Source organism: Bombyx mandarina, chromosome 01 (genome assembly GCF_030267445.1).
Source record: "Bombyx mandarina strain Sakado chromosome 01, ASM3026744v2".
Taxonomy (NCBI): domain Eukaryota; kingdom Metazoa; phylum Arthropoda; class Insecta; order Lepidoptera; family Bombycidae; genus Bombyx; species Bombyx mandarina.
The window spans coordinates 14,176,353-14,199,709 of record NC_143208.1 but is presented as its reverse complement, the minus strand read 5'-3'; the positions used below and the strand labels follow the sequence as shown (position 1 = coordinate 14,199,709).

At 36.6% G+C, this 23,357-nt stretch overlaps 1 protein-coding gene across 1 annotated transcript in view; it reads left to right on the top strand.

Moving 5' to 3' along the window:
* Positions 1 to 23,357, top strand: part of LOC114252513 (solute carrier family 7 member 14) — a 159,417-nt gene that overhangs the window by 108,422 nt on the left and 27,638 nt on the right. The window contains exons 9-10 of the mRNA XM_028186996.2: positions 21,382 to 21,565; positions 22,694 to 22,818. Of these exons, the coding sequence (XP_028042797.2) occupies positions 21,382 to 21,565; positions 22,694 to 22,818 (309 nt within the window). The remainder of the gene's footprint in view (positions 1 to 21,381; positions 21,566 to 22,693; positions 22,819 to 23,357) is intronic.

Genomic DNA, 23,357 nt, shown 5'->3' with positions numbered 1-23,357 from the left:
ACTATACTGAGACCTTAGAACTTATATCTAAAGGTGGGTGGCGTATTTACGTTGTAGATGTCTATGGGCTCCAGTAACCACTTAACATCAGATGGGCTGTGAGCTCGTCCACCCGTCTAAGCAATAAAAAATAAATAAATAAAAAGATGTGTGGCACTCGGAGACTGCCGCGGTAAAGCTATTGCATAGCATTTTTTATCAACTTATGCAATTATAAACGATGCTCGACTTCTGCGAGTGCACCATCTGGCAGAAGGAGGCGGCGGGGCGCGTTAGAGACGCGCAAGCCCGCCGCCGTCGAGCGGGGGCAAGGGAGGCGGATATTGCCCAAGCCCTGGCCCTCTAAGTGTTTCGGGTCCCCCTCATATGTCGGTCTGGGGACCGGCGAGGGGGACCTAAGAAGACGTCGTGCAAGCTGCTCTGCACGCGTTTTACGCAAGAGCATCCGGGTGATGGAAGGCCGGCTATCCTCGACCCACGCTGGTTCTGACCCAGCGGGGTATTCCGTAGGATAGCTCACTCTAACCGGCGCCATCTAGGCGGATTCCGGATAGCCTGCCGACCGAGAGGGCTGGTGGACCGCCAGTCCGGCGTCCCGAGGGGGAGGGTGATGGGAGAGCTGTGCTCCGCACTAAACACTTCACTTTCCCCCCTTTGCCTTTTCATGAGTTCTGTCTCATGTGAGGTTTGGACGTTGGTTGTTGAGCGACAGGAGGTTTTAGTCGGTTCGACTCCGACATGCTCCGCCCGCCGTCCCCAGTAGAGGGCGGAAGTCCGGCGATTTCCTCCTGAACAAAAAAAAAAAAAAAAAAATGCAATTATAAAACGACAATAATAATTTAATATTAAAACAACAATAAAATAAGATCCGGCGAGAAACTCAGTGGGCTAACTTTCAATTAATCTGCTACATTGTGAGTATTCCATTTTGACCGCGCACTCACTAGAGGGCGCTACATGGGATCGAGACACGCCATTGGATGCTAGTTCTAACTCTCATTCGCCCAGAATCAACGGCTTAGCTAGTTTATTTTTAATGCCACTCCAATCACTGAACGAGTAATAGGAGTACTAATAAAATTCTTCAACTAAGCGATAGAAAATGGCACGCCCAACGCATTGTAATGTGATATAATTTTCTATTTTACAATTCCGTTTGTCGCCGATAGATGGCGCTTGACGCAAAAGCTGAATCGCGCTATCGTTGTGCTACCCACGAAATTATATCACATATTTTGATAGTACATAAATCGGTGTTTAGACTTCTTACTTTAAAACACTACACAAGCGCAACGTGTGAATGTGTTAAACGCGAGCTATATAGTAGGCGTAGTGAGGGGTGGAAGGTTTTTTTCGTTACGGAATTTCACGATTTCACGATTCCGCGCTCAAGGCCCGCGATAAAATCTATGCAATAGCTTAAAAAAGAATAGAATACCACGAAATTAACGTCATCTTAACATAAAATGTAATATTAAAAATACTAAAATACGTACAAATTAACAATGTAATGTTACTTTATGTTATACGAGTATTTACACGGTATATCTTAAGAATAGGTCGTATACTAATTATGTCTTTTCTTGTGAATCGTCATCTTGCTAGATAAGAATTGTACTACACATACCGCAAGGTCTAGAAATGAAAAAAAAGAGTGCGTGTACTTATGTACGCGCGTAAGAAGTTATACTTAATTTTTATTAAATTTATTTCTTTTTTTTATTTAAATTTTAATCAATTTGAAAAAAAATCGATTGAACAACATCCTCAAACACGCGTATTGGACATCCCTTTTCTTGACATCGTATAAATTCGGTAATTCTCGGTACGGTTCGGAAAGTTCACCTGCGGCTATATTCAGGCTCGTCAAGTTACGTCGGTCGTGTTGTAATGAGCGATTTAGTGGACAACTTCATTCTGTTAATTTTGTGTCACGGTGCGCGCGCATCGTAAAATTTCACTCTCATCAATTTTTCATAACGCGCCTAAAGAAATATAACTTCAAAAAGAACTAAGCAAACTGATCATTTAAATGTGCATTTGATTGAAATAATAATATACAAAAGGCATATTTACGACAATTTTGAAAATTTTCTGTGTATAATTTGGAAGTCACAGTCAAATTATGTAAAAGTTAGCACGAAACTTCAAGGCGACGTAGCAAGATTAGCGACAGAGCATCCATTATCGTCATCGATTATTTTAAAATGGATATAATATCGATTTTTGTGTGTTTGAGCCATAGCTAAAGTATTGATGATGATACATACAAATCCACAGAACACATAAAATATAGATAGAGCCGTATGTATATAATCAGCTTGATTGTTCTAGTAACTGTTTTAATGATTCAGTTCTAGCTTAAAACGTATTATATAAATACACAAAAATATATATTTATATTAACGTAACTTTTTCCAAGTTAAAGACGTCCGATTAACTTGTTTTTTTTTTATAGACGTCTTGGTGGTGTATATTATCTGGTAAGGATGATCCATTTAATCCATCTAACTATGCTGAAAACTAGAGTCTGTAGTCTACATTATGAATACAAGCTACTAAACGAGCGATATTCAAGAGTTTCTGACTCTTCAAAAGATTTGTGTGTTGAGATGCTATTTAGAATTGAATAGAGTTCATCCCTAGATCTTCTAGCACTGATGCGTTCCTCTATAATTTATTTTGAGCTACATTCTTGTCACGTACCATGGCGCTCTGGAATGAAGTCCATTCCACAGACTTCGTTATGAAATCTCCTTATTCAAATGAGATTTAAAAAGAGTCCTTGTACGTTGGTATCGTCTTTGTTATTATGCCTCTGATATTACCGACGTCCATAAGTGATGGCGACGACTCACCATCAGTTAGACGGTATATTTCTGCATTCTGAGACTAAACATAGTTGGCGGGTGTAACTTCATGGGGAAAGCAAAAGTTAAGCACAAAACCACGACCAACTAGACCGTGGCTCAGTAACACAAATTACCTGAAATAGCAGTTAAATCTGAATGAGCCTTAAAGCGGGGCAAAGTTAAGAAAGTTTGTGTACAGTGCGAATTTCTATGCGACTACGAGTTGTAGCGACAAAGCGAACGTCGAGTTTCTTTGTCGGGGGTCGGGAGTGAATTGAACAACAAATAACTTGTGCTTTTTAAACCGCCGGTATAGAAGTTTCGAAGTTGAATAAAACAAACTCGGTTACATTTATGATTGGACGAGTTCTTTTTTTTTTGGCAAAAAAGAAATGTTTAATACGATCGAGTCAAATTTTTGGTATTCGATTAAATTTTTTTTATCTTATTAATTATTATTTTTCTTCTTTCCACTTTTTTCGTGTAAAGGAATAAACGATCTCACAGGCCTTCTCGTGTTTTTTGGGTATCAAAACCGATCAACATCAAAACTTAAATCTGGTCTGGGTATGACATACATATGTATCTTTAACCTGAAATCGATAAAACTGCTTTACGCCCTTTATTGATTCGTGTACAAATTCTCAAGTTAATTCGAACTCCACGAAAATTACGTTAACATATTCTATACAATTTATGTAGGCTTATAAAAAAAGTCTGCTAAACTGATCATGATTTTTGATGATAATGATTTTTGGCCAACCATCACGTAAAAACTACCGGCCATCTTGGAATACAAAGTTAAACTCTCAGCTTACGTTTGTATTCGGAAATGTTTGTTACGAAACCGAGTCATAACCAAGTTAATATATGCAATCAAAACGTAACCCGCCGGGATCGTTTATATAGTAACACTTTACGCCGTACATAACTATATAAATACAGGATGTCCCAAAAGAATGGATACGAAGGGCTCGAAGAGTAAATTAACTCTCAGACACAGCCCACTGAGTTTCTCGCCGGATCTTCTCAGTGGGTCGCGTTTCCGATCCGGTGGTAGATTCTGCGAAGCACGGCTCTTGCTAGGGTTCGTGTTAGCAACGTCATCAGGTTTGAGCCCCGTGAGCTCACCTACAAAAGTTAGGGTTACGCTGATATAGCCTCTCAAGGCTATCACCTTAGGTAGGAAAAAAAAAAAAAAAGAATGGATAATCCTGAAACACCTCATAGTAGAGCTATTGGGGACAAAAATAAATATTTCTTAGGTAGTACCCAAATTAAAAATAAAGAAAAAATACAAAATTTCATGATTAAAATTTAAGTTCAGACTAACTTTTATAAAAAATTACACTAGCTACTCATACGATTTCCCGCATATTGCTTAGTATAGTCCATGTAGAATATTAAAACACCAAAACGCCTATGTATTTCATTTATTTGTAGCTGTTGTATATTGATTTTTATTTTTATTTTTATTTGTAACCCCAGCTCTACTATGAGGTGCTTAAAGATTATCCAATATATCTGGGACACCCTGTATATATGTGGATAAAAATTAAGGAAACAAGACCTAGCATACTATTTAAATCCCTATAATAATATATTCTAATACTAATAATTCATATTAGTATGTTAGAACATCCTTATCGTGCTTGTCTCGATTAACCTGTTCTAAATTGGAATGACAATTTCGAAACCAGTAACATATCTTGGCACTACAATTCATATTGCAATCATTCCAAAAGCTAAATGGCGTTTTCAACATCTTTTTTTGTGAAATAGACAGACGAACGAGCTCACGGTCCATCTGATGATATGTGGTTACCAGAGCCCCTAGATGAATACCGCCGTCCAATTTTAAGCTTTAGGTATATGTTTCGTTGAATATCAATGTCATACTTTATGCGGCTATGGAATGAGCTCCCCTCCACGGTGCTTCCCGAGCGCTATGACATGTCCTTCTTCAAACGAGGCTTGTGGAGAGTATTAAACGGCAGGCAGCGGCTTGGCTCTGCCCCTGGCATTGCTGAAGTCCATGGGCGACGGTAACCACTCACCATCAGGTGGGCCGTATGCTCGTCTGCCTACAAGGGCAATAAAAAAAAAGCGGGTTTCATTAAAAATTTTTACACGATGCTATTCCTTCACGTAGTCACTTTACCGTGAATATCGTAAGAAGCTCGTACCTGGCTGCGTGTTTCGAACAAAGCCGGCCCGGCCTAGTCCCATCGCTCGATGCCTTTAGGCCACGACTTAATCTCGTTACGATAAGAGGCTTCAAAACTTGCCGCTCCATCGAAAATTCCGAAAAGTATATATCAATGATGTAAATAAATCAATGTTTAGCTCAACTTAAACATTATGTAATGCAACAGGCGTATCTCCACTGAAACTTGTGGGCTGAAGCATTTTGACGTGACAACGTCTTATAGTTCTATGGAGCCGGCTGCACGCACGAAAAAACATGACTCATTCGGCGTTACCTCGCTCTGAGGCGTTCCATTTAAGGCTTGAAGTGCAAGCGAGAGCGCGTAATAAGCGACAAAGAGGCACAATCGGCCTCCGCGTTCGGCAGCGTTCGACATCTGTCTCTCTCCTACTTGAGTGAGCGATGCATCCGCGTGGACAGCTGCTATACAATAATACATTTACATGTTTTCGTCAAGTATGAAGTTCAGTGAAAAGTGAATGTGGTCTCAATTGTATATAGCAACGATAATTGCGATAATTGAAAAATGAAACCATTCCATCAGTATTTTCTTATGACGTTGTCACGTTCAACTATTGTCAGTAAACCGTCTTTACAGACAACCGATTTTTTTTATTACCCTTGTAGGCAGACGAACATACGGCCCACCTGATGGTGAGTGGTTACCGTCGCCCATGGACTTCAGCAATGCCAGGGGCAGAGCCAAGCCGCTGCCTACGGAAATAAGCTTTTCGAAATTCTCCCACAATTCAGAATTGAGCGAAATAGAAGCGGCTGGCTGAGTTTGAACCGCGCTATCGACAAAACCGCTCAAAGACCATCGGAGCTAAACGTTTATGAGTCGATAAAGGAAAATCGGTGTCGTTTGCGGATAAATTGAAACAGTTTAAATTCCTTTGGAGTTTTTCCTCGAAATATGATGTCGGTGTCTGTGTTTTCGTAGCTTCGTGAAAACTACTTTAAGCCGCTTTCTGAAAAAAGGAATTGACTGAAATAGCGTTCTTAAATAAAATAAAATGCGTTTCTGTACGTGTTGCTTTTAATCCTCGTTCCAAATATTAGAGGTTTCTAATATTTGTTATTATATCTATACATATAAATAAAATTGGAGTGTCCGTTTGTAATATTGAAATAGCCTCTTGTTACTACATGCATATGAATATACATACGGTACATACACCAAAGTAACATTTTTTACAATTTTTGACTGTCTGTCTGTTTGTTCTGGCTAATCTCTGGAACGGTTGGACCGATTTTGACAGAACTTTCACAGATAGGTAGCTGATGATATAAGGAGTAACTTAGGCTACTTCTTTTAGCCTAGCTTCGCCCTGCGGCTTCACCCGCGGTACGACAAAAACCGCGGGTAAAATCGCGGGACTCAGGTATCAATAATAAAATTAAATGTTTCCGAAGCGAAGCGAGGGCGGGTCGCTAGTAAACAATACAATGTTAATGAAAATTATTTTTCATAAAATTTAGCTAAAGTATGTTTTAGATTGGGAAAAATTTATTAAAAAAATCCTTAGGTAGCCAATTTGTTTTGTGTAGCATTAATTCATTTTGGCTCCGACTTAGATCTCATGTTTTTGTGTATTCCGCTAACGATTTGAAAACGGGGCGAGCCGTGGCCTCCCACACTCGTGTATGAAAAAAAAAACTTGTACCGCTTTATTCACTCAGTCCCGGATTTCGGTTTCGAATCTCCTGCTATTTCTCCGTTCGCCAGTCGTCGCGCTTGTATTAACTAACGTGCACAAAAGCCGGCGAGCCCAGTCGCAACGTAACCCAGGTCACCAAGACTCGCTCCTGCCGCATGTAGGTCAAGGTATTTATCCGACACGTAATCCGTGCCGGCAATACGATACGAAGAAACCTTATAAATTTTTCACCACTAAACCTAGAATTTATAAGAACAATTTCATGTTTTGATACATCATTGACGTTCTCCGTATGTATGCTGCATAAATTATTTTGTACGCAGTTCACTTCTGATTGTACATTTACAAATTTACATTTACACACATTTACATTTATACATTTACACATTTAAGGCAGTATGGCGAATAAAGCCTCTGTATTTCGAATTCAAAACTACCGCATCCCGAATGTAGACATAAAGTTCTCATTAAATCAAAATATTCAGAGTGGTGGAGTGAACACGATTGTACCTATATATATAAATGGTATTATAATAAAGTAATATTCTAAAGAAAAAAATCAAAAAGATACAATGGGCCATTCTTAAATGTACCTCTTATTTTAATTGGTTTACGTCGTTAAAATCTACTTAAACTATATTGCTGTACTGTTTAGCTTTATTGTACTGCTAGCTGACCCGGCAAACGTGGTTTGCCTTATAAATTATTTCTAGGTAAGATAAATTAACCTAGATATCGACTGCAGCGCCATCTGCCGGGCTAATTTTTTCATCTAAACCATCCAGGGTGCCACCCAAACCCATACAAAAAAAATCATTCAAATCGGTCCAGCCGTTTAGGAGGAGTTCAGTGACAAACACACACACACAGAAGAAATATATATATAAAAATATAAGATATAAGAAAAGAGATTGTAAGAGAGAGCTGACGGTATCCGGCAAAATTAGCTCTAAAAATGAACTTTCGATTAACTCTGATATTCGTGTATTGGTTACTAACAACATAGGAAGATCAGATGCTGGTGGAAAATAATGTTCGTGCATATAACCCGCGCGTTTGTTCTCAATATTACAAACAAACACGATCGAACGAATATTATTTGCTTTTGATTTTCCATCGCCCTTTTAAAATGAAAACGGAATTGTTTTCAAAAATATTGGAAAACATTTTTATTCTTTTTGTAATATACCAATAATAGAAAGAGTTCACTTTCACAGATACATAAATGACCCCACAAATAATTTAGCAATTGAACGTGTTCATTGATGTACAACGAGGCGTATACATAAATATTAAACTATTTATTTAGTTTTTTATTTATTTATTGCTTAGATGGGTGGAGGAGCTCACAGCCCACCTGGTGTTAAGTGATTACTGGAGCCCATAGACATCTACAACGTAAATGCGCCACCCACCTTGAGATATAAGTTCTAAGGTCTCAGTATAGTTACAACGGCTGCCCTATCCTTCAGACCGAAACGCATTACTGCTTCACGGCAGAAATAGGTAAGACGGTGGTACCTACCAGCGCGGACTCACAAGAGTCGTAGTAGCAATAAACAATTTATAGCTAGTAGTGGTCTAAACGAATTGGTTCTACCTAAAGTTAATTTTAATACTAAAGTAACTAAAAGATGCTAATTCCATTTTATGTTCATAAATACCTTGTTAGACAGATACGCATTCTTTTTCTTTACAGTAAACAATGTGTTTTCATTTTGAATTCCATAAAATCTTGTACCTTTAAACGAGCAATTCTTGTATATTAATATATACTTATATGATCTGAATCTCGGAAACGGCTCCAACGATTTTCATAAAATTTAGTATACAGCGGATTTCGGGGGCTATAAATCGATCTAGCTACGATTTATTTTCAGAAAATGTTGTTTTATTCGGGTTTTCAATAATCAACTCTTCCCGGCATTTATTGGCGAATAATAATACTATTTTTCTTAATTGAGGGCAACTAATTGCTTTAAAGACACAACAAGATGGCGTTATCAAAAAAAATCATCATCTAGTTATAATTATCGCAATAACTACGTGATTTTATCATTTCGTTTGATCGAAAACCTTTCGAAGCTTAATTTCAAACCAGTAATTGATTCATTTCAACACTCATCCTCGAATATTAAATTATGAAATCAAAGTGCATCAATTATACGGAATCATTTAGGCAAATTATTAATTACGCTCACAGCTGAAATTCGCTCATGAATTGCTTTAATTTTAAACGGGAAATCATGTTTTTGATGAACCTACATAATTATGTAATAATATTTTGTGCACATTTATGTGGGTTCATATATTTTACCGTGAATTCCTCGTTTGTATTCATTATTCTCTTATATTTTGATATACTCAACTATATTGCGTGATTTAATTAATGAAACAAGTAGTTTGAATATTGAAATATCCTTATTAAAATTATTTGTACATTCCGGAGCTATCACATATATTTTTGGCACACATAGAAACCTAACCCTGGCTCGCTGACCATATTTTAATACTTATTTTTAAACTTATACTGTAGAAAGATAAACTAATTCGCAGACTAATACCTAGATTTTATGTTCTAATTCAAAGTCGTTGACAAAACGTAATTACTACTAAACCCGTTGACTCTCCATACAAATCAGAATGAATAATAGCTACGTAGCATACAGGGAATAATGTAATATCCACCAGTATAAGCTGACAGCGAACCTTAACGTACGGGACTAATAGCCTTCAAATTTATAAGAAGAGCTGCGAAACTAAAGTGACAACAATAAACGGGTGGTTGGGAAATGTTAACACTAGAAAAATCCCAAGCAAAAAATACAATTTCGATTTTTATTTACTTATTCGGGTTGTAGAAATAGTATCGTCGCGACCTAAAACGATAAGACGCCGGATCACTGAGTTTCTCGCCGGATCTTCTAAGTGGGTCGCGTTTCCGATCCGGTGGTAGATTCTGCGAAGCACTGCTCTTGCTAGGGCCAGTGTTAGCAACACTCCGGATTGAGCCCCGTGAGCTCACCTACATAGACATCAAGGTGAAACTGTAATAGCCTCTCAAGGCTATCAGTATAGGTAGGGAAAAAATGTACTCAATGCAACTATGTTAGTAATCAAATCCCGCAAGAAGAACTAATTATTGACATGGTTACTGATTGGGCTGATCAGGTCTAATAAGCCCACTCGGGTAATTCCCAGCGCCTATTACTGCCGCTTTTTTTTTTAAGCTGGTGGCCTTGAGAGGCTATTCCAGCGTAACCCTAACTAGTAGGTGAGCTCACGGGGCTCAAACCTGATGACGTTGCTAACACGAACGCTAGCAAGAGCCGTGCTTCGCAGAATCTATCACCGGATCGGAAACGCGATCCACTGAGAAGATCCGGCGAGAAACTCAGTGGGCTGTGTCTGAGAGTTGATTTACTCGTCGAGCCCTTCGTCGCAAGCGACGGGTTCGACGAGAACGGTGACCGGTGCTTGAAGTACCTAGAAGCACCGTCAATGGATCGGGAGGATCCGAGATGACGTGTTTTGGGCGACGTCGACTGCTTTCCATTCTTTCCGCAGGATCGGGAATGTAGTTACCGGCGGCCACGATGAGAGGGTTCTCGTGTCGTGCCGCTTTATCGAAGTGATTACTGCCGCGCAACAATGATACGAACTGCAATGTAGGCTTTAAGAGTGGGTTAATTTTGAGATTTAGACCTCGTGTCTCCGTAGATTCCGGAAGTCACTTACCCCACCTCGTACTCTCGCGAGCTCGTTCATGCAAATAAAAGAAAAACTTGTGTGCAATTATTAACACGTGGTAGAAATGAAACCTTCAAAAATTTTGGCTTTAAGATAATAAAACGGATGTAAAATTTCGGGAATAGAATAATTGTAGGTTTTAGTAAGTCATAATGATACAAAGTTTGATAATCATTTTACATTTTGTTCGTATATTATATGAATTAAATACGAATATTAGGTACGAAAGCAGGCACAGCACAAAGCGGAGCACAAAGCGAACCACTAATAAAGAAACACTGTATAATCCTTCCTATTTCATTTGCTCTCACGTCAAATGCTATGTGTCTGTCTCTTTTTACTGTTGCTTTTTCGTTTCATCGACTTTCAAATCACAACGATGCTAAAGAAGTTTTCACTTCAAAAACTAAAAAATTAAACATTTTCACAAATTACTTCCACGATACATTATTTTTGACGAGGGTAATTTGCGGCATTCACTTTGTGTGATTTCTAGGCTCCGGTAATCACATGAATTCATTTGGGTCTAAAGTTTATTCACCAGTCTGTGCAAGAAAAATTTTAACACAAGTTTATATTACTGTAGCCATAACTAAGGATATCTCATTTTACTTGGCTTTCGAAACTTTATTTATTCAGTGCGAACTCTTAAAATGCGAACTCAGATAGTTCTGAGTTATATTAATACCCAGTTTCACCATACTTGCAACCGGTACTCTAAGAGGTCCTCTCAAAATTTCCTCAACCATTACTCAATGAGTATTACGTTAATAATCCCCTCGAAAAATCCTCGAAATCAGCTTAATAAATTTACCATTTTTGAAGTTGAAAAATCTGGACCAAACATGCCCTTAAAATAGTTTTTGAGATATTTTTACTAAACTTTATAAGATACTAGCCATACTCGCCCGCTTCACTGGGCATTTAAAATTAACATTATTATTTATTGTCATTATTATTAGAGAGTCCAACACTCATATATATATTAGCCTATCCATTAAGTACATGTATCTTCTACATGGATGCCAAGTTTCAAGTCAATCGGATGCATGGTTCAGTAGTTATAACGGAACATCCGTAAAAACCACTGTATATTTATAATTTAGTATAGATTTACGTCAGAACACATCATGTGTTACTTATGATCCTATTCATCTATGAAAAATTTACGCATACATCGTAAAAATCTTTCATTAAAATTCGTCCGTGAACTGAGAATTTTATATGCCTGTTTAATTCTAAAGGTTTTTTAGTTGTTATCTTTTCATGAATTTTATTTAGCTATGCTTTGTTTTAAAATAACTGAAACCTTAAACGGCCTTGGCCTGGCTTGGGCCCGGACAACCGAACTGACCTAGTTACCCGTCTTGGCTGATCACATACGGCCAAATGTCACTTGAATTAAATTATTAAATTACCAATGAAATGAAGATATTATATACATATTATTGACTCTGGTGTACTCTGGTAAGTGACATGGTCACTACAAAAGGGGGTCGCTGGTTCGAATCCCGCCAAGGGTAGATATTTGTATGATAAATATAAAATGTCTTTTCCAGGGTTACGGATGTATATTAAATATATGTATGTGTATAATAAAAATCTTACATTTAATTCCGTTATCTGGTAACTGTAACACAAGTTCTTTATGAACGTAGCACGGGACCAGTTAACGTGGCGTGATTGTTAGTAAATATTTATTACTATTATTATTTTTATTCAAATATCATATCACTGACTAATACTAACACCACTACTGCTACTCTATACGTATTATACAATGAGATCTATTCGTAACTAAATAAAATATACTAGTTTCAGTACAAAATGATTTCTACATATCGACGCTTGAAAGGTAAACGTGACTAAGCGACAATAACTGCTTTGTACATAAATGATAGGCAATAACCATAATCGATGAGCTAAAAAAAATTTTTTCTAGGTCTATTAAAATCATTTCAATCCTACAGCTACTAGCTAGATTCTACTACAGCTAGATTCGTTAAAATAAATTTTGTTTTCAGGTATATCAACTTTAAATTAGTCTACTGTAAAGTTCACGTATTGTCGCTTAGTCACGTTTGCCTTTCAAGCGTCGATATGCCCCTTTTTATTTGAATTCAATATCCTTGTTATATTAGAATCAACCGGACCGACTGCCGCAGTATTTACATAAAACAGTAGTAGCTCGAGTCAAAAACAACGATTGTTCGTTACCAACACTCACGCATAATGCATACACCGTTCCCAAATTGTATATAATGGACATAATCTATCTATAATATATAATTACGTGAAGCAAAAACTTTGTATCCCTTTTTACGAAAATTGAGCTTACGGAGGAGTATGAAATTTTCCACACTTATAGAGAATATAGAGAAGAAGTGCACAATGCTAATATTTTTTTTAAAATAATGCATATGTAAAAGATACATTAAATCAATAAAGAAAACATTACACACACTACATACCATGTATTTGACGCACACACGCATGCATACTATTTATTGCTAAAACTTTTGTTCTTGACGTCTGTTGTCAAATTGAGAATAGATTAAAATATATTGTTTGTCTTTGTTAATATTTTTTATAGTGTAGTCTTGGCGAAATTTGTGATTATAGAAGTATAAAATATAATCATAATAGTGTACAAACTTACAATTCCAATTAATTATAGTCGAATTTCGACTACTGCGGGACCTCTAGTATGTATAATATTATGTTCATGTGTACAAGTGTATATGTATTTGGCTAGGCAACGAAATCACGTTTCTCTTTTCTCTAGTCTTTTAAAACATTTCTTTCTTGCATTTTAAAACATTTCGTTTTTACTGGTGGTAGGACCTCTTGTAAGTCCACACGGGTAGGTACCACTACCCTGCCTATTTCTGCCGTGAAGCAGTAATTAGTTTCGGCTTGAAGGGTGGGGCAGCCGTTATAACTATACTTGAGACCTTAAAACTTATCTCAAGGTGGGTGGCGCATTTACGTTGTAGATGTCTATGGGCTCCAGTAACCACTTAATACCAGGTGGGCTGTGAGCTCGTCCACCCATCTAAGCAATAAAAAAATAGATATTTCTATAGATTTTTTATTATCTTATCGAACGATTAGACTGGTTCAAAGTAAGCCTAGTGTTAACGGATCCCATAGACAAGGAAACAGCTCGAAGGTCCAGTTCAGTCAGTCACTAAAAAAAACACAAGAGGGCTTCACGGTAGAAATAAAGGTGACAATAGTACGTACCTACAATAAATAGTAAGCCTACAATTAACGTATTAAAGATTTTTTAATATCTATATATATACGCTATAGATAATCGTTTATGTACTAGTGACATATTAGTGTCACAGTCTCTGTTTTAAAACGTTCTTGAGTAGTAGTAGTAGTAGTAATAGTTTTATTTTTTCAATTAGAAAGGCAAAGGTATCATACCATACAGTCTAATATTTTATATATTTTATTTATATGAAAAATGATATTATGAAATGAAATGAAATAATTTGAAATGAGATAAGATGATATGGGATGAAATATAATCTCAGTAAAATGGTGGTCATTTACTGGTACTTTTTCAGTGGACTTTTTGGAAGATCCAGAGAAGCGGCTTTGTTTAATTTTCCCACATTTTTTGCACTTTCACAGATATTAAACAGTTAAAACACTATCATTACACATTTAAATCTGAAGAAACACTAAATAGACAAAATAAAACAAATCACACAACTTCACTCCTCGCGTTCCCGCTAAAAAGTCTTAAACGTTATTGATTTTATTTGATCTATCCAAAACAACTTGAAATAAAATTATGTCCTTTTAACGAACTGATGTGCAGAAATTAAAGTAATGTAAATTGGTAATACAAAGTAAATATCATAGTAACCTGCTTCTTACTAATTAATCAACTCAGTTTATAAATATTTCTTATTTCGAATCCCGCCAAGGGAAGATATTTGTATGATAAATATAAATGTCTTTTCCAGGGTTATGGATGTATATTAAATATATGTATGTGTATAATAAAAATCTTACATTTATATCCGTTATCTGGTACCTGTAACACAAGTTCTTTACGAACTTATCACGGGGCCGGTTAACGTGGCGTGATTGTTTTAAAAAAAACTAAAACTGAACTAAACTAATTATTTAATATTTCAAGAAAGCAATTGTTAGAAAAAAGTAATTTACATAACTTTATGAATCAGTTCTCTCAGATTAAATTTCATCGTCAAAGCATGAACAAAGAAATACCTAAACTTTTTAGTTATTTAAATCATTTCTAAGAAACATGAAGTACCCAAAAAATTATAGAATTTTTGAAAGATTTTTTTTCCCTTTTAACTGGTATTAATATTAACATTCAATGCATCACCAAAATATTTATTGCGATATATGTCAAAGACGATGAAATTCTTCGCCGAACGCCTCCGTGGTTCGTATTGCACAAAAATTTCCGTTCGGTGAATTTTCATCTTGTTTCACCTTGAACTTTAAACACGAATCCGCGACTCGACTTATGTCAAAGGGTTGCACCCGCCCAGATATATAAAACTTTAAATCAAAAATATGTAATCAAATGTAGACAATTTTTTTTTGTCGTAGTGTACAATTCAATCGACTGAACATAATCTACACACTTTAACATATCTAAGTGCTAAGTGGTTACTGGAGCCCATAGACATCTACAATGTAAATGCGCCACCCACCTTGAAATATAAGTTCTAAGTATAGTTACGGCGGCACTGAAAATTTCGGGAATTAACGAAGTGACACAACATTACTATTTAAAAATGTATTTATTGCTTTTCGAAGTATTCTCCGCGAAATTTGACGCATTTTTCCATACGATGGAACCAATCATTGAAGCAACCATTCCATTCGGAAGTTGGGGTCTCCAAAATGGCCGTTTTGTAGGCGTCCACAGCTTCTTCAGGTGATGAAAATCTCTGTCCACGCAATTTATTCTTTATTTTAGGGAAAGTATAGGAATCATTAGGGCTTAGGTCGGGGCTGTACGGCGGATGGTCTAATATTTCTATGTTTTCTTGCTCTAAAAACTATTTTGTTCTGTGCGCGGTGTGAGAACTGGCATTGTCGTGATGGAGGATGATGCGGCGGCTGCAGTTCTCTTTACGGAGTTCAGAAACGACCTGTGGCAAACAAATGCTAGCATACCATTCTGCATTAACCGTTCTTTGTCCCTCAAGAGGAATAGTCGTAACATGGCCGGTTTTGGAGACAAACGTGGCCACCATTTTTTTTGCAACACTCCGTGAACGTACAATTTTTGTTGGCTTTAACTCATTTTCGAACACCCAAACTCGTGACTGGTTTTTTGTTTCGGGTTCGTACGCGTATATCCAGGATTCGTCACCTGATACAATGTTGTATACAGCATTTGAGGATCCTGCGTGGAATCTTTCGAGAGTTCTGACGCACCAAGTAACACGAGCCGCTTTTTGCTCTTCACAGAGCGAATGCGGTATCCATCGGGAAAACAAATTTTTTACACCTAATTGTTCATGCAAGATTATTTGTATTTGACTCATGCCAATGCCTAAAGTTGCCTGAATTTCGCGGTATGTCACATGTCGATCTTCCTCAATCAGCTTACGCACAGCATCAACGTTTTCTTGGGTGACTGCAGTTTTTGGACGACCTTGACTGGGATCATCACTGAGCTTGACACGTCCACGTTGAAACTCAGCAAACCAGCGATAAACTGTGGTTTTGGATGGGGCTTCATCACCAAATGCAGAAATCATCCGGTCAACACACTGTTTTTGTGTTAAACCACTTCGAAAGTCATAATAAATCATCGCTCTTGAATTTTCTCGAGTCAATTCCATTTTCTCAACGACTAAACAAGTTTGACAAAACCTCGTGACAAGACCGAGAATCTTTTTTTAAATAAATAAATGGTATTCGATTTTTAAAACCAAGGAGTTTTTAATTAAAAAGATTTTAATATGACAGGAACAGTGGAAATATTCCATTCCCGATACTTTTAGTGCAGCCTAGTACAACGGCTGCCCCACCCTTCAAACCGAAACGCATTACTGCTTCACAGCAGAAATAGGCGGGGTGGTGGTACCTACCCGTGCGGACTCACAAGAGGTCATCTCAGCAATAAATAAAAAAGAATGGGTCGTGTAAGCCAAAAATGGGAAATATGATCATAAACGGCAATTCTAGGGAAATATAACAGAGGAAGAGGCGTATTGAACGAAAAAAAAATGCCAATGTATGTATTTATTAATAAACGGCAGTTTTAAAAGTACAATCTGCATACTACAAACATAAGAAACATTATGAGTCAGATTAATAAAAAAAATACAAAAGAAAACAAACAAAAATATAATAATTATAATAAAGCAAAGCTTAACACGAATCACAATGAAAAACCGATAAATTTTCAAAATAGTTCTAAAAATACCTAGAAATAACCGCTCCAAATATCAATTTCACTTAGTTTTCAAAGAAGCACTAAATTTCTCGTTTAAATCGGTCTCGAGAGACACCCCTGGTTTCAAGTTTCCGCTTGCCTCCCGGTGCACAGCCTTGAACTTCTAAACCCGAAGCCTGCATCCGACGAGAAAATGGACTTTCCAATAAATTGGGTTCAGGGGAGCCGCCGAGATTGCATGTCGCGTATGTTAACCGAGTTTCATAATGTTGCGGAGTTGATTTCGTGCTAATCTAAAGTGCAGCCGTTAACTATGCAATCAGAACGTCAGGGACACGTCCGTCTAACATATAAATATAAAGCAGCATACCTATGCTATTTAAAATTATGTTATTAACTTAGACCGTAGTTTCGGTAGGGTGGGCGAGGATTATATGGTGAATATGGTTGTTCAAGGTTTTCAATAGTGGAAATTGACTACTATATATAATGTTGCAGAGTTGATTTCGTGCTAATCTAAAGTGCAACCGTTTATTAAACAATAAGAACGTCAGGGACACGACCGTCTAACATATAAATTTAAAACAGCATACCTATGCTATTGAAAATTATGTTATTAATTAAATATAACGCAATTTTAGTAAGGTGAGTGAGGGTTATATGGTGAATATTGCTTTTCAAGGTTTTCAATTGTGAAAATTCACTATATATAAAATCGGATGGACAACGCTAACTTACAAGTGGTAACGATCGTTCAGAGCTGTATCGAACTTTATGAAATTATAAACATAATGAAATCTTATTAAACTATTCAATACTAAATTTAAAAAAAGAGGTTAAAGGGATGAGATATTTTTACTAGTGATGGGTCGTATTTTGAACTTGAACGGGTAAGTCAGGCCAACTTGCCTATTTCTGCCGCTAAATTGTCATCCATACCGGCTCGAGGAGTGGGGCAGTTGCGATTCAATTCAATCGACAGTTTGACCCCTCGTCTCAAAGTCGATAACGACTTTAGGATTTTCATGTTTATGGGCTGGAATGCTTAAATCGATATTCATTTAATTAATTGCCGTATCATCACGATACTCAAGTAAGTGCTTGTATTTCATGTTGCATTTGAAAACATTACAATATGGCTGCTTTTACTTTAACAAAATATAGCGTTATGATAGGCGTAGAATCTCACAACCTATCTCGTGTTCATAGGTTATCCGATTCTGTACAAGTCACTGTGAATGCCAGCCCCCAGCTTGAGACATAAGGTCCAAAAACAAATTGTATTGTATGACAGCGCCAACTTTCAAATCTGGGCACATGACGGCTTCGCGGTAGAGATTCTTATCTAATCTTTAATTCGTTTTTTGATTATTAATTTTAACTTATCTAATCTGAAATTCGTTTTTTGATTATTAATTTTGTGTTCAGTATTATGTAGTTAATAAAAATGGCTTTCTCCTGGTTTTTGCAATGGTGTCTTTAAAGTATAGAAATATTTATTTATTCTGAAACACATAAGAATATACTTATAATGCAATTAGCTGTAGGTATTATTAGATTGACGTGTTTCTCTTTAGAAATGTATCGTAATAACTAAAAGAGTATTAAAGGAAAAATTGTCATATTTTTCTTATTGGTAGTGAGTTTTTAAGCTTCGAAACTATATTATTGATATGAAATTATCATTAAAACGTATCATTAGTAATTATATAGTTTAAGCTCGTTTAATTACCTACAAACCTTACATTTCATTGCTAGGGCCATATTGATCAGAATTAATTCTTTAACCCTAATACCTTTGCAATTAACTTTATTCTATTATTAATATAGCTAAGCTGAAAATCCTCTTAAATTTTAACAGTTAAGAATAAGAAATAATAAAAAAACACTTCGCAGACAAAAATAATAACACGTAAAAATTTTAAAAAAAAAGATCGCGCGTTTCACGTCACTTTGACAAAAAAAAAAAGGCACAGAAAACACGTTGCCGGTCCTCAAAAAGGCGGACAACGAATTTAATCCCCTCACCGTCCAAACCATTTTCTTTTTTCGTGTTTAATTTAAAAATGCTCTGTTGTATCTACAATATTGTTAAAAACTTTGATAAAACAAATGGATATAATTATTTGACGCATCGTTAACGTATTTGGAGACTTCTTGCGCTAGCTAGCTAGCTTCGTTTTTTGTACGTGCACCGTCCTATTAGACTGTTATTTTTGTTGTTCATTTCCGCATAATGACTAATGAAATTAACGCTTCTATATACAACCAACGGTTCAAAATACACTGGACCTGTGCATTCCATAATGAAAAACACATGTAAAGCTTTCAATAATGAGAACTCTGTCAAACGGATCATCAGCGCAAATGTTCTGTTTAAAAGCATTTCTCGTTTACCGTGGTGCGAAAGATAGCATACTATATAAAATTTTGTAATAGAAGAATTCGTGTCGTGTAGAAGTCGTCGTGGCCTAAGGGATAAGATTCGTGCTGAGCGATGCACCGGTGTTCGAATCCCAGGGGGGTACCAATTTTTCTAAAGAAATACATACTCAACAAATGTTCACGATTGACTTCCACGGTGAAGGAGTAACGTCGTGTAATAAAAACGAAACCCGCAAAATTATAATTTGCGTAATTACAACAGGAATGCGTTTCGGCTTGAAGGGTGGGGCAGCCGTTGTAACTATACTTGAGACTTAGAACTTATATCTCAATTATAGCGCATTTACGTCGTAGATGTCTATGGGCTCCAGTAACCACTTAACACCAGGTGGACTGTGAGCTCGTCCATCCATCCGACAATAAAAAAATATATTTATAACGAAACTAGATACTTTGGTGCCAAAATACTAAGCAATTTTCAATCGAAAGATTACCCAATGCTTTATTCCGGTACACGCTATGTATTGCAATAAATACTCCGGTTATGTGCAATATCACATGGTTTCGAGGAGACGAGGTGCGCGTCCGCTAACTTCACTTGCTTTTCACGTCAGTTCAACTAAAGCGATGGTGCTTTTAGGTACCACAAGCACCGGTCACCGTCCTCGTCGAACCCGTCGCTTGCGACGAAGGGCTCGACGAACGAATTAACCCATCAACACAGCCCACTGAGTTTCTCGCCGGATCTTCTCAGTGGGTCGCGTTTCCGATCCGGGGGTAGTTTCTGCAAAGCACTGCTCTCGCTAGGGCCAGTGTTAGCAACACTTTCGGTTTGAGCCCCGTGAGCTCACCTACATGTTAAGGTGAAACTGAAATAGCCTCTCAAGGCTATCAGCATAGGTAAGTAAAAACAAAAACGACGCAATAAGTATTTTTGTCCGTTATAATAAAAATTCAATTCATACTTCATTCAAATGATCCACTGTGTACCAGTTTTATATTACCATGTTTTATATTTTCCCGTAATTACAAAATAAAAAATCTGAGCCTATAGTCCACTTTAAGGATAAGCATAATTACAAAATAAAAAATCTGAGCCCTTATAGACTCCAGTTTAAGGGTAAGCATTTTTAAAAACAAATTGTTAATATAGACGTCGCTATAAGGCAATTTGAAAAAGCGTTTCGTTTTTAATTGGGCTATTTTTAGCCGACTCTTCTTTAGAAATTGATTTTCGCTTTATTTGTGAACCGAAGCTGTTAAATAATGAATGAATCACTTAAATTCCCTTTCAGGCTTTCAATGGCTTTAAGCTATTTCGGGATCAGGGAAACCTCAAACGTAATTATTTATACATGTGACTTAAAGTGGGACTTTTAAAAAGGCCGGCGTCTTTTGAATGCCGTAGACTTTATAATACTAACTTTGATAAATAATGAGTTGTTTTTTTTTTGAGTTTGGAATATTGGAGTTTGGAGTTTGGAATATTATAAGCGGGGGTAGTGCTGTTCTACCCATTTCTAACACGAAACACATATTTGTTGTACAATGTAATCGAGACTTCGATATCATGCCATAAAAAAATGTTATATTTTTTTCTTTTTTTTTATTGCTTAGATGGGTAGACGAGCTCACAGCCCACCTAGTGTTAAGTGGTTACTGGAGGCCATAGACATCTATAACGTAAACGCGCCATCCACCTTGAGATATAAGTTCTAAGGTCTCAGTATAGTTACAACAGCTGCCCCACCCTTCAAGCCGAAACGCATTACTTCTTCACGGCAGAAATAGGTGGGGTGGTGCTACCTACCCGTGCGGACTCACAAGAGGTCCTGCCACAACTATTTCTTAATCATCGATTCACTGTTGGACTGCATAGCTAAGGGACGTCCAAACAAAAATGGACTAACGCTAGAAAGTATCATGAAATTATAAGAGTCCTACTTTCCGCCATTGTCGTTCGCGATGTAAAAACCAATAATACATTTATCGCTTACAATGTAACAGCGTCTATTAATTAAATACATTCAATTCAATATTGATTTCATTGAAACTAGCACTCCATGTAAGATGTGAGAATCTGTCATTAATAATGAAATATTTGGTTGTTTTCTCTAGTTCCCTACGACCAAATAGACACCGACTCGGCCTTGGTACAGATGTTCGCCCGCGCCGGCGCCCCCATCTGCAAGTACATCGTTGCGATTGGTGCTCTCGCTGGCCTCACAGTGTCCATGTTTGGTTCCATGTTCCCGATGCCAAGGATCATCTATGCAATGGCGCAAGACGGACTAATCTTCAAGTTAGTAACGGTATTAACAACGGTACATAAATACGAGCGAAGAATCTGACTGGATATTAAATCAACGAACATCTAAGTAAAAAAACGTCGGTAATTTTTTTTAAAGTGCAAAATTAATTAGTGATTGCGTCACACCCTCATATAAACAGATATTTGAATATTTAGTATCATTTAAATTAAATCTATGTGGCGCATATCACATTAAGGCTATGACTGACAATGCACATAAATACTATATAACATATATCAACACGACTCGTTCGCAATTTGCTTCTCGTTCAAGATAATCAACTCGATCAAATTAAAATGACAGAAAAAAAATTGGTCGCTTCAAGCGTGAATTGTATTCCTAGCTTATATTTTGAAGACAATCACAAAATAGCCGGACTTGATTCATTTCGTTTTAATGGAAAAGTACAAGAGCCGCAATTAGGGTCATGCTATTTTAATAAACGAAAAAAATTTGACGAACAAGAAAATTGAGTTGTGTTTTTCTCCCTTATATTGAGGTCCTTTTCTTATTAAATTATATCGCTATTTCAGTTAGCCAAACTAATTCTAACAAATGGTATTGGAACCGTTTTTTTTTTCCAGTGGTTTATATATTTTATTTCGTTTTCAATCACATGATCATATTTTTGTTAAATAGAAAATGTATAGTCATTAAATTTATGAAACATAAAATGAATTTTATAGTAAATTAAAACTATAATCTATTTCTAGTGTAAGGTTTTTATTTTGTTTACTTATCGTTCTTTTTTTAATTTTCTCATTTTGAATCGAAGGTTAAGATTAACATCGTCCATCAGTTTTTTGGGAACACTTGCTGAAACAGGACTTGATGCAATGTAATGACAGTAGGTGGGTTATAATTTTTTTTTTTTTTTTCGTTCGCAATTAATTATAAAATCTGAAATGCACTTACTACATTTTCATTTGTTATTTTAGCACCTTAACATTTTTCGACATTTACCGGCATTATGTCCATTTTTTTACTTTTATTATTATTTCACTTGTTTTTTATTACCTTATTAATTTAATATTTATAAATTTTTTTCTCTAACATTTTTCAATTTTTTATCCTATTTTGAAATGCAGATATCATTATTAACTTCTGCTTCCGAACAGGTCACTGGCGTCGATTTCGGAGACATCCGGGACTCCAGCCCTCGCTACCATCCTAGGAGGTTTCGCTGCCGCAATGGTAGCCCTGACTATCCAGCTGGAGGTGCTCGTTGAAATGATGAGCATCGGTGAGTATAAAATTAAAAAGCTCGCCTCAGCTGTTTGATCTGTCGATGACTTGATTTGAACACGGAATCCGAGCTTTATTCTCGGTCAGGAACAATATTCAGGTCTTTGGTCTAGTTGTTCTCGTCTTAGCTTTTCCAGCACCCACAGGATATAATCGTAGCTCATAAACGTGAAATGCGTAAGAAATGTCTTATTTTTTTTTTAACTATTAAGTGAAAGAAACCAAAATAGCTCTATAATCTATGCCTAATATTATACAACTTGAATGTGGATTTGAATATAAACGGGGACTTTTAAATTACACATAAATAAATTGTATTTCTTTGTTAGTTTCTGCAGCTATGTCAAACTCAAAAACAACTCAAACAACAGCAGTCGAGCTGATCTGGAACGAAACATCCAGAACAGACGCTAGTTAGCGCTAATAGGATCGCACTGAAACGAATCTAGCGTTGTTACCAATGTTACGTTGTTAAAAAAATGTTGTGAGTTTGTCACTTACTTTTTGTTTGTAACAATGAATAAGGTACACTCACTA